Source organism: Theropithecus gelada, chromosome 16, assembly GCF_003255815.1.
Source record: "Theropithecus gelada isolate Dixy chromosome 16, Tgel_1.0, whole genome shotgun sequence".
In the NCBI taxonomy this organism is placed as follows: domain Eukaryota; kingdom Metazoa; phylum Chordata; class Mammalia; order Primates; family Cercopithecidae; genus Theropithecus; species Theropithecus gelada.
The window spans coordinates 40,716,657-40,733,992 of record NC_037684.1 but is presented as its reverse complement, the minus strand read 5'-3'; the positions used below and the strand labels follow the sequence as shown (position 1 = coordinate 40,733,992).

The window sequence follows — 17,336 nt, the reverse complement described above, 5'->3', positions numbered from 1 at the left end:
CGGTGACATCTTCTTCTGTGTGTACTGATACTACCCAGACTTCACTTTACCCTTATTTCCCATTGACTTGGATCCCTTTTACTTGTTTTTATTCTGTAGTGTGTATTTTTGTCATCTTTTCAGTACTCTTTGGAATCAGAATAAATTAATTTCCATAGCTAAATAGATATGGTAGTTGATAAAATAAAAAAAAAGTATTTGGCTTATATATATTAGCATAGTATTTGGCAAATTCTTTCTGCAGAGGGCCAGTTAATATTGTAGGTGTTGCAGGGCAGGTGATCTCTGTTGCAACTACTGAGCTCTGCATTGTAATGAGAAAGCAGCCATAGACAATGCAGAAGCAAATGGGTGTGAGTGACTGTGTTCCAATAAAACTTTATTTTCAAAAACAATGGCTGCATTTGACTTTTGTGTTGTAGTTTGCCTACCCCATACTAGTAAGTTGCTTTTAGAGACCAGACCTTGAGAACCACTAGGCAGCATCCTTTTTAAATCATAAAGAGATTTAAGTCATAAAGAGAGACCAACATACATTTCCTACTCTCAAATATAACTGTAAAGGATGTTCTTGGTTACATGTGGGTTGTATTTTAGAAGTTTGCTTGTAGATTAGTGGCTTATAGCTCAGACTCCTTTACCCATAGAAATGTTTATAAGTGTTGTCAAGAATTCTTATTAGTTAATAAAATATTTAATTAATAATGTAAAATGTTAAATGTCTGCAGTAAAATGTGAAAGAACGATACTATTAAAACAGATGATAATTAGAGAAGGTGTTGATGAAGAAGAACTCGGGGTACTTTCATAGGCTTGAGAAGAGTAAAAGTACTTTGACTACTTCTGCCTCAGATATGTGTTATTTTTCTAGTTGGAGAAGAAGAGCAGTGGACAAAATTCAGAGTCAAATAGAATAGGATTTGAATCCTGATTTTCAGCTTACTACATATGTGAGCCTGGGCAGAGTACTCAGCTTCTCTGGGCTTCATGGGGAAACATCTGTAAAATGGGGCTAGTAATATCTGTCACAGGTTATTGTGAGAACCCGAAGCCTCGTACAACATCTGGCTCATAATAGACATTTAGTTAATAGTAGCTATTATGTTTATAATTAGCCTTGATTAGGATAATTTCTGGCTTATACACGAAAGGAAGAAAGGAGGAAAAGAGAAGAGTTGGGTTTTTTTTGTTTCTTTATTTTGTTTTTGTTTTTTAGAATGAGGACTCGGACTAGGGTGCAAGTAGAGGACTTAAAGAGCAGAGATGAAGACCCGAGTCCTTGAGGCCACAGCGCCTGCAGATCTTGGCAACAGAACACAATGTAGGAGTTGAAAGCGTAGTTTTCCAAGATGACTGGTGTTTTGAGCCTGGTAGCGGGAAGAAACAGAGAGTCTCCTTTCTGATGTTTCTAATATATCAGTTTGAAAATGTTTTAAGTTTTACATTTCATTCAGAGGTAGAGGGGATTTATACAGACGAGGATATCCTCCTCTTTTTTTTTTTATAATACCATATCCCTTTTTTAGTGACTTCTTTGTAGTTTGCGTTTTTTCCTTTAAGTAAGATTTTACTTTTAAATCTTGTGATAGAAAATAATTGAAAAAACTTAAGCATTTTCTTGAACTAATTTGGAAACATTAACATGATTTCACATAGTGAAATTTGTTTAAAGACAAAGGAAAAATAACGAACATTATGAAATCTACAAAATGCATTTTCTTATGTAAGATTTTGAAAGTTGGGGAAAGGAAAACTTAGATCTAGGTTTTAGTCAAGCTAGATGACATTGGGCTAACTTTTTTTAGTCATCAGCATGATGACTTATGCTAATTTTTAGCTCTTTGATAACTTCCCTACCCTTAAAATTGATGTCATTGAATATCTTACCATTTTGTTAATTCTTAAAATTTTTATTACGTGACTACATTGGTTTCAGTGTGATTATGTGGAGAGTCCTAACAGAATTGTTAAGAAGTGAAAGCAGAATATAAGTAGTGTAATATTTATTTCTTGCTTTTATCTTAGTACTATTACAGTTCGTGTTTTGATTAGTACGGGAGAGTCTTTGTCAGCAGAAAATATGTTTACGGGCAAACAATTTGTTTATGTGAAATTACAATTTTATAAAATGTTCTGAGACAATAGAAATGTAAAATGGCAGTGTCCTATTTTGTATCTTTTCCTGGAATACTTGTGTGGACAACATTCAGAGACATTGAGAGCAAGATAACTACTTTGTTAAATTGGTGACAATCTGACAGCCTGGCTAATTTGATCTTCAGCCTCAGCCAGTTCATCAATGGATCTTCCTTGGCCTGAAATTAGGAGAAAAGTGTCATTCCAGGTATAAGTTGGCCAAATGCAATTGGGAATTGAATTAGGTCTGGGATCTGTATATTTCCAGTTTTCAAAATATTATAAATTATAATATAATTTGGTTTTTGCATACACAAGAAAACATAGTGATTCCATGAAACAAATTGGATTAGGAAATATCTCTATTTATTTATTTATTTATTTACTTATTTAGAGACAGAGTCTTGCTCTGTTGCCCAGGCTGGAGTGCAGTGGTGCTATTATAGCTCAGTGCAGCCTTAAACTCCTAGGCTCAAGTGATCTTCCCACCTCAGCCTCCTAAGTAGTTGAGACTATGGGTGCACACCATCATGCCTGGCTAATTAAAAAAAATTTTTCTTTTTGTAGAGACAGGTTCTTGCTGTGTTGCTCAGGCTGGTCTTGAAGTCCTGGGCTCAAGTGATCCTTCTACCTCAGCCTCCCAGAGTGCTGAGATGATAGGCATGAGCCACCATGCCCGGCCAGTGTGTTTCTTTTTCTTTTTTTTTTTTTTTTGAGACAGAGTCTCACTCTGTTGCCCAGGCTGGAGTGCAGTGGTGCGATCTCGGCTCACTGCAAGCTCTGCCTCCCGGGTTCACGCCATTCTCCTGCCTCAGCCTCCCAGGTAGCTGGGACTACAGGTGCCTGCCACCACGCCCGGCTAATTTTTTGTATTTTTAGTACAGACGGGGTTTCACCGTGTTAGCCAGGATGGTCTCGATCTCCTGACCTCATGATCCACCCACCTCGGCCTCCTAAAGTGCTGGGATTACAGGCGTGAGCCACTGTGCCCGGCCTATGTTTCTTTTTTTAGAGATTACTCCTTCTCAGTGGGAAATATTTATTGCCTCCTCCACTTGATTGGCTGTTCATTGTTTTTAAGCAAGTTTTTGTCCTTAAATGAATGCTGGAAACATATTTCTCTTTCATAAAGTTATAAATTTGGACCATGCTAGGCTGTCTGTTAGCTTAGCATTTTCTAAATTGTGTTCCACTAAAATTAATAGTAACACCTAAGGTGTAGAATTCTTTGTACAAATAAGTTTAGAAATGCAGCATGCATTCTTTCTCTCTTAGAGAATCACAGTGTAGCTCAATCCTTGGCTCTCAGTGTCTGTCAAACTGATATATTCGTGTAACTTAGTTATATTAGTGTTACTCATTGAAACTTAAAATCAAGTTATATAGCAAATGTTTATATTTATTTAGTTCATTGTTCAGTATTGAACTAAAAATCCTACTTACTTTAGTTAATTCAAATTTGAATTGGAGGAAGATAAACATAGGTTTTAGGTTTCTTTCTTTCTTTCTTTCTTTTTTTGTTTGTTTTTTTTTTTTTTTGGAGATGGAGTCTCGCTCTGTCACCCAGGCTGGAGTGCAGTGGCGCAGTCTCGGCTCACTGCAAGCTCCGCCTCCCGGGTTCATGCCATTCTCCCGCCTCAGCCTCCCGAGTAGCTGGGACTACAGGTGCCCACCACCACACCCGGCTAATTTTTTGTATTTTTAGTAGAGACAGGGTTTCACCGTGTTATCCAGAATGGTCTCGATCTCCTGACCTCGTGATCCACCCGCCTCGGCCTCCCAAAGTGCTGGGATTACAGGCGTGAGCCACCGCACCCGGCTTCTTCTTTTTTTTTTTTTTTTAATATTACTGTCACTATACCTCAAGCATCCAGACCTTTTCTATTTGTAGGCCATGAACAAACATTTTTTTTCTCTAGTCATTTTGGCAATCCTGGAAACTCTTTAGGAAAAAACTCTGCTTTTTCTAGTTTGTTTTTTTTCCCTTGTTGGGGAGATTCAGGTTCATTAAAAGACACTATATACTAAAAGAGTTTTTGGACAAAGGATATGCTTTTCAAAAATACGTGGCAAAAGGCATCTGAAAAGGAAGGAAGCTAGTGAGTTATCCCCTGTTTAGAAAACAGACTGCATTCTTATGGTTTATACCACAACTTGATTAATGGAAAATTTTTGTTTGGCAAAATTGATTTGGAATTCTGTTTTGAGTATCTGGAAGCAGCATGTTGAAAATGAACTCTTGTGGTTAAATATGGACACTTGATATCATATATATCTCTAGTTTGAGTCTAGCTGTCTATGTTAACATTAGCATTAAAGTTTAGTCTATCTTAGAAAGTATTCCCAACTACCAAAGTTGTTGGTAAGTGAAGAGCATATTACGTATCTACATAATGTTATGTAATCAGAAAAGTAATAGAAAAATAGACTTAGTTTGTCAATAAAAGAAACAAAACTGAATAGAAGCATGTAAAAAGCATGAGGTATTTCTTTTTTTTTTTGAGACGGAGTCTCGCTCTGTCGCCCAGGCTGGAGTGCAGTGGCTGGATCTCAGCTCACTGCAAGCTCCGCCTCCCGGGTTCATGCCATTCTCCTGCCTCAGCCTCCCGAGTAGCTGGGACTACAGGCGCCCGCCACCTCGCCCGGCTAGTTTTTTGTATTTTTAGTAGAGACGGGGTTTCACCGTGTTAGCCAGGATGGTCTCGATCTCCTGACCTCGTGATCCACCTGTCTCGGCCTCCCAAAGTGCTGGGATTACAGGCTTGAGCCACGGCGCCCGGCCAAAAGCATGAGGTATTTCTTAATGCTCTTACTCTGCTGTTTTAACTTTTTGTTAGCCTCTTTCAGAGAGAGAAATAGGGACAGTTAACATGGACAAGCTGAGAGATACTTACCTTGCTTCCATGTGGCAGTTTGGGTGAAAGAATGGGTATAGAAATGGATCACTGAAGCGGTCGTTTGGGATTACTGTGGGATTTTATTTTATTGTTAATTTGGGCAGTCAAGATTTGTAAAGCCACATACCAAAATATTTTCTAAGGAAGAGTGTGGTATCTGATTTTGGAATTAGGAGGCATTTCATCTCATTGTCTAACTCCTAGATAAATATAGCAGGTTTTAATAAATTCCATATTTAACACCCATTTATTGCCTGCCTCTTACATGTCAGCCCTTGTGCTGGATACTTAGAACACTCGATTTCCCCACCCCTTATTTTCTTCTTATCTACCCTCCAGGTCCTGTTAAAGGTATTTTTCAAGTCTGCTGTACTGTATACTTCAAGACGAAACAAACCCACCCTTTGGATGCTTTATTAGAATAGTAAAGATATGGTTGAAATGCAGGCACTGCTATTCTCAGAGTCAGAAGGCCAAGGGAAGTTGGGAAATGTATCTTGTGTCAGACTAGTTATTTCAACTTTGAATTCTATTTTTGATAGCGGAACCCCTTCAAAAGACTATTATCTTCAAAAGATTAGGTGTATTCTAATTATCTTTAACTTTTTCTTACAGATTTCTATTAAAATCTGTTTATAGTTTTTGCCTAGCACATCTCAGGGTAACACATTCCATAGGTCTGTAATTTCTGTTGAGTTTGCTTTGAGATTTATTATTATAGGAATTGGTTAATAAGTCAGTGTAAAAGTTAAATTCCTAAATGATTTTATGAAATTGATCCTAACCTGCTTACTTCTCATCTTTTTGTTTTTTTTTTGATACCGAGTCTTGCTCTGTCACTCAGGCTGGAGTGCAGTGGCACAATGTTGGCTCACTGCAACCTCTGCCTCCTGGGTTCAAGTGATTCTCCTGCCTCAGCCTCCCGAGTAGCTGGGACTACAGGCACAAGCCATCACGCCTGGCTAATTTTTTTTTGTATTTTTAATAGAGATGGGGTTTCGTTATGTTGACCAGGCTGGTCTTGAACTCCTGACCTCAGGTGACCTGCCTTCCTCAGCTTCCCAAAGTGCTGGGATTACAGGCATGAGCCACCGTACCTGGCCACTTCTCAACTTTCCAGTGTTTTTCACTTTAGCCTAATCTAGGCTGAAGAAAATGCATGCCGAGTATGCACTGTCTCAGGCTGCCCTGAGTGCTGAGGTGTTAGCAGGTACGCATGTGCTGTTGGTGGAGATGACAAAGAGCCCCAGTAGGAGTCATGCCCAGTGTCCCCATAAGGGACCCACATCCTTCCTCTATTTACTAGGTGACCTTTAAGCACTGTAGGTTAGGTGGGTCATTAAATCCATTTAGTAAGTTTCTTTGTACAAGTGAGAGGAATGGAGCTGGAAGTTTGACTCAAATTCAGATGAAGTAGAGAAAGAGAAATGGGTTTTGCATACCGTATCCTTAGTAGTAGTCACTGGCCACAGTTCATTTTTTGACATCCGAGTTGAAGACAGATCAGTAGTTTGTAGGTTTTTTGTTGCTGGCATGTGTGGATTTTTTTCAAGATTCTTTTTGCTCCTCTACTTTTGCTTTCCCCTGCACTGTGTTTAAAGTCATCAAAAAAAGTAAATGGAATAAAATTTAGCATTGTTTGAGAATTGTTTTGAAATTCCTATGCTACCTGCTAAAGACACTTAACATTTAATTTTTAATTTTTATGGATACATAATGGTTGTATACATTTATGAAGTATGTGTGATATTTTCATACAAGCATTTAAGAATTTCATAAAATCAAGGTGGGAATTGGTACTATATAGATAAAATGAGAAAAACAAACACTACTATTGCTCATGCCACTTTTCCCCAAAAGCCTAAATACTGTTAACCCAGAGTAGAAAAGCTTTCTGCATTTTGTTTGTATATTAGGTAGGTGATTCAAAAAGCATTTTCAAGGGAAAGCTCTGTCATTTTAGATTTGTTCTTGTCTCAGCTACTTAAGCATCGGTTAGGAGTAACTAGTGAGTTTTTAAAGTATATGAACATAATAGTAATCTAGGCATAGTCTGAATTAATTTTATTAAAGTGAAATGTAAAATAAAATTATGAAATACAGTCTCCCCACCACCAAAGAGTAGTTAGATCTCCTTTAAAAACTACATACTAAATAGATTCCTTACTATTATGTAGGGTTTAGTATGTATGTATGTATGTATGTATGTATGAATTTATTTATTTATTTATTTATTTATTTATTTATTTATTTATTTTTTGAGATGGAGTCTGGCTCTGTCTCCAGGCTGGAGTGCCACAGGGCGATCTCGGCTCACTGCAACCTCTGCCTCCTGGGTTCAAGTGATTTTCCTGCCTCAGTTGCCTAAGTAGCTGGGATTACACACGCACGCCACCACGCCCGGCTAAGTTTTGTTTTTGTGTTTTTTTTTTTTTTTTGAGATGGAGTCTTGCTCTGTAGCCCAGGCTGGAGTGCAGTGGCGCGATCTCGGCTCACTGCAAGCTCCGCCTCCCGGGTTCACGCCATTCTCCTGCCTCAGTCTCCCGAGTAGCTGGGACTACAGACGCCCGCCACCACGCCCAGCTAATTTTTTGTATTTTTTTTTAGTAGAGATGGCGTTTCACCATGTTAGCCAGGATGATGTCGATCTCCTGACCTCATGATCCGCCCACCTTGGCCTCCCAAAGTGCTGGGATTACAGGCATCAGCCACTGCGCTCGGCAGTTTTTATTTATTTTTAAAGAGTTGGTTATTTGATATGTCACTGTAATCCACTATTTCTCTTTTTGGCTTTTGAGTTAAGGACAAAAATTATATACCTCCTTGTTATTTTGATAATAATTAGCCCCTGATCTTTAAGAGTGATGGTATAATCTATGTTAGGGGTATTGGCATTTATAAAATTTCAATACTTTTTGTAGCTATGATCTAATGAATGATAATTATGGCAGTTTTCAATTTCAAAGTCTTTTTTTTTTTTTTTTTTCCTTTTCTTTTGAGACAGTCTTGCTCTGTCACTCAGGCTGGAGTACAATGGTGCAGTTTCAGCTCACTGCAGCCTTCACATCCTGGGCTCAAGCAATTTTCCTGCCTCAGCCTCCCAAGTAGCTGGGATTACAGGCGCCTGCTACCATGCCTGGCTAATTTTTGTATTTCCTTCCTTCCTTCCTTCCTCCCTTCCTCCCTTCCTCCCTTCCTCCCTCCCTCCCTCCCTTCCTCCCTCCCTTTCTTTCTTTCCTTTTTTTTTTTTTTGAAATGGAGTCTCACTCTATCGCCCAGGCTGGAATGCAGTGGCACGATCTCGGTTCACTGCAACCTCTGCCTCCGAGGTTCAACTGATTCTTCTGTCTCAGCCTCCTGAGTAGCTGGGATTACAGGCGCACACCGCCATTCCTGGCTAATTTTTTATATTTTAGTAGAGACTGGGTTTCACTGTGTTGCTCAGGCTGGTCTTGAACTCCTGAGCTCCGACAATCCACCCACCTCAGCCTCCCAAACTGCTAGGATTACAGGCTTGAGCCACCATGCCCGGCAGCTTTTGTATTTTCAATACAGACCAGATTTCTCCATGTTGGCTATGCTGTTTTGGAACTCCTGACCTCATGTGATCCTCCCACCTCAGCTTCCTAAAGTACCAGGATTATAGGTGTGAGCCACTGTACCTGGCTGTCAACGTGATTTAGGAAGAAAATGTGGTTAGTGTACATTAGGAAACTTCTGCTTGTGAGGCTATTGCAAAGACAGACCATTAATCCAGAGTATTTTTTTTAATGATAGCTAATTTTATCATATATTTTAATTTTTTTTTTTTTTTAAGAGACAGGGTCTTGCTATGTTGTTCAGTCTAGTCGTGAACTCCTGACCTCAAGTGATCCTCCTGCCTCGGCCTCCCAAAGTGCTGGGGTTACAGGCAGGAGCTACTGTGCACAGCCCCAATCCAGAGTATTTTTAAAGTGCAAGTTTTTAATAAGCAGACCATCTTTACATTTGATCGTTATGATGGTATTTGTGTTGCCATTTGAGAAATAAAACTGGCATGTAAAAATGCCTTTTCAAGGAGCAAAGGTTAGAAATTATTAAGATTATTAGCATAAGCTATTTGCCACTATTGAGTCACTAATCTTGGTGCATGACTAGGCTCACGTTTATAATATATACGTAACATTTAAATGTTGCCAAATCTCTCACTAAAAAAGACATGACAGTTATGCATTATGTTGTCATTTCAAAGAGAGTTTAGGACAATTTGTACTTTGGAGACTGATCTTTGTCTAACTTTTAATTATTTCTTCCTAAAATTTTAATCTGAGTTGTGAAACCGTCTTTCCAATTATGTCAAAATCTTGGTATAATATGTCAGTAAGGTTACATTTTTTTTTCTTTTGGTTAAGTTTTCTTTTTATGGGTATATGTATGTTTCACTCAATAGAAAAGTAATATGTTCTACATATAGAGTGAGCCAACCCAGTGCTTAGAGTTGATGTTACTATGGGTTTCATCTTGTGCTGGTATTGTGCTACTTTTTCTTCCCCTAATATGTCAGAACTTGAACAGTCATTTGTTTTGACATTGTGCCCTACTTACAGTATAATTTAATGGAGGCTAACCTGGATTTTTTGGAAATGACATTTGAATGGCATTGTACTGCATTTTCATAAGGACTTAGCAGTGTTTTACATTAATGTTTTCTAAAAGATTTTTGTTTGTAGTAAGTTGACTTTAAGATACTGTAGTTTCATTGTGCTTTATCACACAAGAAAAGATTTAACCTCTTACAGTTTTTGATCTTCTCTTTCTATAATGGGATGGGTATTGGTAGTAGGAAGAGAAGGTGATTATCATCTGATAAAACCTATGAAGAATTTATCATATCTTTTTCATGCAGATCAGATTTCTCTTGACCGAAGAGTTAAGTTCTAAATGTTAATCTGTATTTTAAAAATGTTAATAATTTCTAGTATTTCTAGAAATTATTCTAGAAATTATATAGTCTAATATTTCTAATATTAATGTTAATTTCTATAAAAAGTTTTTTTTTGAAACATGGATTTATACTAATGTTACTTTGTTTTTTGATATGGGGAAAATACTCAGTCAATGGGTATTTGTGTTGTTAAGTTTTTAAGAATTTCAGCTCTACCATATACAATTCTCATAAAGAATATGTAATGTATTTAAGAATTTTAATGTTATTTAAAAATTTTAATGTTCTGTTTCTTTATAAATGTGTTTTTTGTTTCCATTTAGATCTCGAATACCTGATGCATGCAAAACAGCAGCTAGTAACCACAGCTAAACGTTGGGATTCTTCCTCTAAGACTATTATAGATTTTGAACCTAATGAAACTACTGATTTGGAGAAGAGCCTTCTTATCAGATACCAAATTCCCCTCTCTGCTGACCAGCTATTTACCCAGTCCGTTTTAGACAAATCATTGACCAAGAGCAACTATCAGTCACGGTTACATGACCTTCTTTATATTGAGGAGATAGCCCAGTATAAAGAAATCAGCAAGTAAGTTACTTTAGAAACACTTTAAAACAAAAACTCTCCCCTTTGGATGGTATTTTTAATCTTTAAAATGGAAGTGTGCTTAAGTGAAGACAGGTAGTAAATGGTTGTTATTAAATAACTGTATTCTATCTTTAAATGAAATATGAGCTTCTTAAGGCAAGAACTGTATCATGCTCACCATAGTATCCCTTTTTTTTAGCACATAGTTCATTTCTATAAGACCTTACTAAACATCTATTAGGGGACAAGCTCTTTGCCACATGCCGGGAGTATAAATCTGTGGTTCCTGCTCATAAGGAGCTTTCAGTCAATGGTAGTCGTAGCAAGCACTGAATGAATATTTGTTGGACAGATATACAACAACTGAAAGAGACCACATATTTTGAAAAGTTGTTTTAAGAATGAAATTATTTAGATTTTCAGGAAAACGAGTTGATAATAAAATAGCTTTATAGCAGCTTATAAATACCTTAATATATTTTACATTTTATCCATATGCCACAGGTTAAGACCAAGTGCTTAAATCAAAAGCTTATTTGAATTATTTTAGGAAAAAAAATCTCAGAAAAGAAAGTTAGGGTGAGGGAAGATGTTCGTGAAATAGTTGTATTTGGTAGTAGCTGTCTGTTAATATGTTTTGGATAAACTGGAGACAAGCCTTAAAAACTGAACCACAATTATGAGACCTGAATTCATTTTTATAAGTAGTTTTACTTTTTTTTTTTTTTTTTTGAGACGGAGTCTCGCTCTGTCGCCCAGGCTGGAGTGCAGTGGCCGGATCTCAGCTCACTGCAAGCTCCACCCTCCCGGGTTCACGCCATTCTCCTGCCTCAGCCTCCCGAGTAGCTGGGACTACAGGTGCCCGCCACCTCGCCCGGCTAGTTTTTTGTATTTTTAGTAGAGACGGGGTTTCACCGTGTTAGCCAGGATGGTCTCGATCTCCTGACCTTGTGATCCGCCCGTCTCGGCCTCCCAAAGTGCTGGGATTACAGGCTTGAGCCACCGCGCCCGGCCAAGTAGTTTTACTTTTAAATACAGCTGAACCAGCATATTTTTCTTCTCCAGGATGCCTTATGGTTCCTTATCATTAGTATTAATAATAAATACTGAACACTCATTAAGAGTATATTCAGAAAAGGAAAAGAAAGTGAAAACTTACAGATACTTTGGTTACCCTATTTATAGATTAGTTATGATTTAACTTTTGAAAATACCTAATTTCAAATTAAATACATGTAAAATTTACAAAGTCAGAGTATAGTTTTCATTACTCTAAGACTAAATCCTGGCCCATTGATGGTCTCTTAAAAGGCTTTTATCACTTGTGTCTGTAGGCTGTTAGTTTATTAAATAAGAAGGACAGTGACTTGTATCATCTGTATTATTTATATTGTCATGGATTCCTTTTCCTTAGGAAAGAACACCATGATAAATCATAAATATTGGGATTAAATAGAATTTAAAAGCTTACCGGAATCCTGGAGACTATTTTTGAGTATCATAGTAGGAATTCAGAAAAAATTGTATATTAACTTTTATTTAATATTTTATTAAGGTTTATGAATCATTCCATTACTTTAGAATGTGCATGTAAAGCCCAAAAAGCTTAGCATTATTATATTCAGAATAATCTTTTAAAAGCGGAAACTAGTCTGAATGGATAAAAGGAGAAACCCTACAAAATTGTAGAGGTTAAATACTGATCGAGTATCTAAGGCTGGGCGTGTGGCTCACACCTGTAATTGTAGCACTTTGGGAGGCTGAGGTGGGTGGATTGCTTGTGCTCAAGAGTTTGAGACCAGCCTGGGCAACACAATGAGACCTCATCTCTACAAAAAGTTAAATAATCAGGCATGACGTGTGTCAGCTTGAGGGCTGAGCCGGGAGAATTGCTTGAGCCCAGGAGGTCTAGGCTTCAGTGAGCTGTGATTACATCACTGCCTGGGTGAGAGAGAGAGACCCTGTTTCAAAAAAAAAAAGTAACTGGATAGTTGAAAGTGCACTGTTCGAGTATCTTGAAAGGCTTTCAAAACCAGTATGAGAGGGCCTTAAAAATATTAGCACTGATGGCAAACTAAGTTGGTGTGATCTTTTAAAAAAATATTGTTACTATTTTGAGACAGGGTCTCACTCTGTCACCGAGGCTGGAATGCAGTGGCATGATTTTAGTTTACTGCAGCCTCAACCTCCTGGGCTGGGGTGATCCTCTGCAGCCTAAGTGGAGAGGCTGAGTGACTGAGACTGCAGGTGTGCATCACCACACCGGCTTCATTTTGTATTTTTCGTAGAGATGTGGTTTTGCCATATTGCCCAGGAAAGATCTGGAACTCCTGGGCTCAAGTGATCCACCCGCCCTGGCCTCCCAAGGTGCTGGGATTACAGGCATGAGCCCCTGCCCCAGCCCAGTTTGTGTGATCTATCTGGAGAGCTGTTTGGCGGTTTGTATCAAGGACCTTACGTTTGAATCTTTTGTGGTGGCAATTCTACTTATGGGGAATCATAATGAAGCAATAATCAGGTCAAAGATCTCTGGACACATGTCTTTCAAAGAGTAGTGAAGAATAAGTTAATTATGATATAGCTATATGATTGAATGTTATATAACTTGAAATTATGTTCTTGAAGAATTTTTTTTTTTTTTTTTTTTTTTTTTGAGACGGAGTCTGGCTCTGTCGCCCGGGCTGGAGTGCAGTGGCCAGATCTCAGCTCACTGCAAGCTCCGCCTCCCGGGTTTACGCCATTCTCCTGCCTCAGCCTCCCGAGTAGCTGGGACTACAGGCGCCCGCCGCCTCGCCCGGCTAGTTTTTTGTATTTTTTAGTAGAGACGGGGTTTCACCGTGTTCGCCAGGATGGTCTCGATCTCCTGACCTCGTGATCCGCCCGTCTCGGCCTCCCAAAGTGCTGGGATTACAGGCTTGAGCCACCGCGCCCGGCCGAAGAATTTTTAATACAGTGATGATGCTCATGATATAATATTAGGGAAGAAAATATGCTAGTTATAACACCTTATTGCCATTCTAATTTTATATAGATGCCTATACACATACATGTATGTATTTGTGTATAAAAATGTTGGAAAGAATTAAAGCAAAATGTTCTGGTTGATGGACTAAAAGGTGATTTTTATGTTGTAATAGTTTTCTCTACTTTTGAAGTGTTCTGTAATGACCATATATTGCTCTTATAATTAAAAAAAAGTGAACAAAGAAATGTAAAGGAAACTGGTACATCATTAGTGGCAACACTTGCTGCTCATGGTGTAAAAAGCCCTTAGGTATGAAAAGAAGAGATTGCAGTAAGGCAGTGGTATGATAGTGTAGAATGTTTTTATAGGAACTTCTGAGCTTTCTGTTTTTTTAAATCTTTAAAGTTATATCATATTTATTGACTCAAATAGGGATATTTACAAACTGAATGTAAATCAGCCGGATCACTATTGATGTGTTTTGTACACAACTACACAAGAGTTTTGAAGGATCTTCAAGATATAAATGATAATTTATTGCGACCTGCCTAACATGTGACAAGTAGTTACTGTGCTAGAGAATTCTGGAATTTCTGGTGATACTCTCACCTAAAGGTAACCCTGGATATGAAGGCTGGTAAATTAAATTTCTCAATTTGGCAGGCCTGTAAGTGTTAGTGAAGTGCAGTGCAGAATTGGTACACATACAAGGAAACAGATCCAATAGTAATTAGAGTTCTCAGAATGCATCTGTAAGCAAGTAGACATAGATTGTGAAGATTTTCAAAAGTCTGTGACAGACTTTTGTTGCTTAAAAGAGTATTTTACTTACTCTTTAAACTTAATATTTATATGCATTTCAATGTTGCCTTGAATTTAATTTACCTTTGATTGTTAATTCTTTAAGTATAAATAACATAACTAAGATATATTTTTAAAAATTTTGGGGGAGGTCTCTGTGTAGCTGCTAAGCTATGGTGTAGTGCAGGGCTCAGTAACTTTTTCTGTAGAGGGTCAGCTAATAAATATTTTAGGCTTTGAGAATTTCATACAGGCCTGGTTGCATTTCTTCTTCTCTTTTTGTTTTTTGTAAAATCCACTGTCAGTTAAGGGCTATACAGAAACAGTCTGAAGGTTGGCTTTGGCCTTTGGACTGTGCTCTAGTGTGTCTGACGGGGCCATTTTGCTTGTCTGTTCAATCAATACCAGTCATCAGAGCAAACCCAAGTCACCATTAGAATCATGAAGAATGTTTTGTTGTGGTTTGAAACCCAATTTAGAGGTAGGAGACAATGGTATGCCTATATTGACTCATCTCTCTAAATGACTTGGGTATGTATTGACAGTAATAAGTGTGTTCTGAACACACTGAAGTTTGCCTCTTTGTGACATTGTGGTCAGATGTGCCACACAACTAGTAGGATATTTCCCAAGGTCCCGAGAATGTATCAGTCTTCTGTGAACTTTGACAGTTTAAGCAGAATATTTCCTTTTTTCTTTTCTTTCTTTTTCTTTTTGTTTTTTTAAATGGAGTATTGCTGTTGTTGCCCAGGCTGGAGTGCAGTGGTGCAGTCTTGTTCACCAGAACCTCCACCTCCCAGTTTCAAGCAATTCTCCTGCCTCAGCCTTCTGAGTAGCTGGGATTACAGGCGAGTGCCACCATGCCCAGCTAATTCTGCATTTTTGGTAGAGATGGGGTTTCACCATGTTGTCCAGGCTGGTCTTGAACTCCTGACCTCAGGTGATCCACCCGCCTCAGCCTCCCAAAGTGCTGAGATTACAGATGCGAGCTACCGCACCAGGCCAAAGCAGAATATTTCTAATCATGAAAGTAGTATCAAGGAGCTTCATACTAGTTTCTTACGTTTTGATGATAAGGGTTGCAAGAGACTGAGGCAGGAGGATCACTTGAACCCATGAATTTGAGGTTGCAGTGAGCTGTGATCGCACCACTGCCCTCCAGCCTGGGCGACAGAGCAAGATCCCATCAGACTGTGCCTTTTACATGGTCATTTTAGCATTTCTTTCTAGAAAGTAGATTGAAAAAAGGCTCCCAAGATTAGGTAAAATACATTTTGGTTTGAGGCTGGATTTAATAATCTAGTGTGTTTTTTTTTTTTTTTTTTTTTTTTTTTAGGGGATGATTTTTTTCAAAGCAGTCCAGAAATTTCTTCTTAGGTTTTTTTAGTGTGAGATGTGTGTAAGTGATAAAGATAATACTACATTTCATTTCATTTAAGTTTTAGAAAATGCTTTTCTTTTGAGATTTGTTTTACTTCTCATACTCAGTCACATGTTGGTGTGTGTTCAATAATGATTCTACTTTGAAGTGAAATCTGTTTGATTTTTAAGAGATGCATTTTCAAAAGAAATGTACTTTAGCTGAAGCTATTGTGTCCATTAAACTGTGCATGCCTCATGGGGTCATCGTGCTTGGCTTCTCAATGCTAACAGCTGACATGACAGGCCTAGTGTGGGGTGCACATTTAATCGTTTAGATGGGTGCTGCTTCTATTGGTGATACCTCTGTTCTGTTGCTCTGCTTTAGTAAACTCAGGGATTGTTTTATTACTTTGGTTGATTTTTATTGTTCATATAGTCAGAAATCACATGAAATGAAAACACTGTAGGTTTGAAATTTTTGAAAAGTTGCACTCAAGAGATAGAATTGTTGCTAAGGTTGATAGAACCATATTTCTCATTAGCCTAGAAGTATCTTTTTAAGTCTATTGAGTATTCAATTGACTGTAATTCTGCCATTCCCTAAAAGGTTAGGGATTATGTAAACTTTAAGGTTGATTTTAAAATGTAGCATGCAACAATGAAAAGATCGTTTTTCTTCTTATTAAGAAATATCTTTGTTAATTGTAGGATATATTTTCTAGTTTAGGTATTTTTGAGTTATTAACTTTCAAAAAGTACATATTTTAATATTTAAGATTACTAACAATTTTAGTTTTAGCCTGTTAATCTTTTATACAAATTAATTGTTATTAGCTATAACCTCTACTAGAAAGTCTATAATGTCTGCATCTTGAACATGTGATGAATTTTTTGTGGGAAAAGCTGCATTTCTTAAGACTTTTATTTTATTTCTTAGCACTTCTAGTGCCTCTACCTCAAGAATTTTGTTACAAGACACAACCAGTGTCACAAGAGGATTTTCTTGTTGCTCTAAACTGTGAGACTAACTTTTCATGCCTGCTAAATTGTAATCAAGTGTTTTGGGATGGTGATTCTCAAATAGACATGAGTGAAACTTTAATATATGGCTTAAGGCCTGGGTGCGGTGGCTCACATCTGTAATCTTAGCACTTTGGGAGGCCCAGGAGGGCAGGTCTTTTGAGCCGAGAAGTCTGAGACCAGCCTCGGCAACATGGCGAGACCCCATCTCTACAAAAAATACAAAAATTAGCTGGGCGTGATGGTGTGCACCCATGGTCCCTGCTACTCAGGAGGTTGAGATGGGAGGATTGCGTGAGCTCAGGAGGTCAAGGCTGCAGTGAGTCAAGATTGTGCTACTGCACTCGAGCCTGGGTGACAGTGAGACCTTGTCTCAAAAAACAAAACAAAAAACTATTAAAAAAATATATATGGCTTAAGATAGTTGAGAAATGTATGACAGGATTTCAAGAGTATGTTAGGAAATAATATAAAGTGGCTGAAGTGGGAATATGGTGCTTGGGAAAAAAATCAGATTATTAGAAAAACATAAAATTAATTCAGTGAACAAAATTTATTGAATATTGAAGGCGTTAGGTTCTCTGCTAGTCACTGCTGATTCTAAGGCAAGCAAAATATGTTTCCTTGTCCCCTAAAAGTT

General features: G+C 37.9%; 1 protein-coding gene across 3 annotated transcripts in view; it reads left to right on the top strand.

The window, feature by feature from the left end:
* HELZ (helicase with zinc finger) overlaps positions 1-17,336 on the top strand; it is a 179,721-nt gene that overhangs the window by 60,173 nt on the left and 102,212 nt on the right. For all 3 annotated transcript variants that reach the window (XM_025362530.1, XM_025362532.1, XM_025362531.1), the window contains exon 13: positions 10,281-10,548. In XM_025362530.1, coding sequence (XP_025218315.1) covers positions 10,281-10,548 — 268 coding nt within the window. The remainder of the gene's footprint in view (positions 1-10,280; positions 10,549-17,336) is intronic.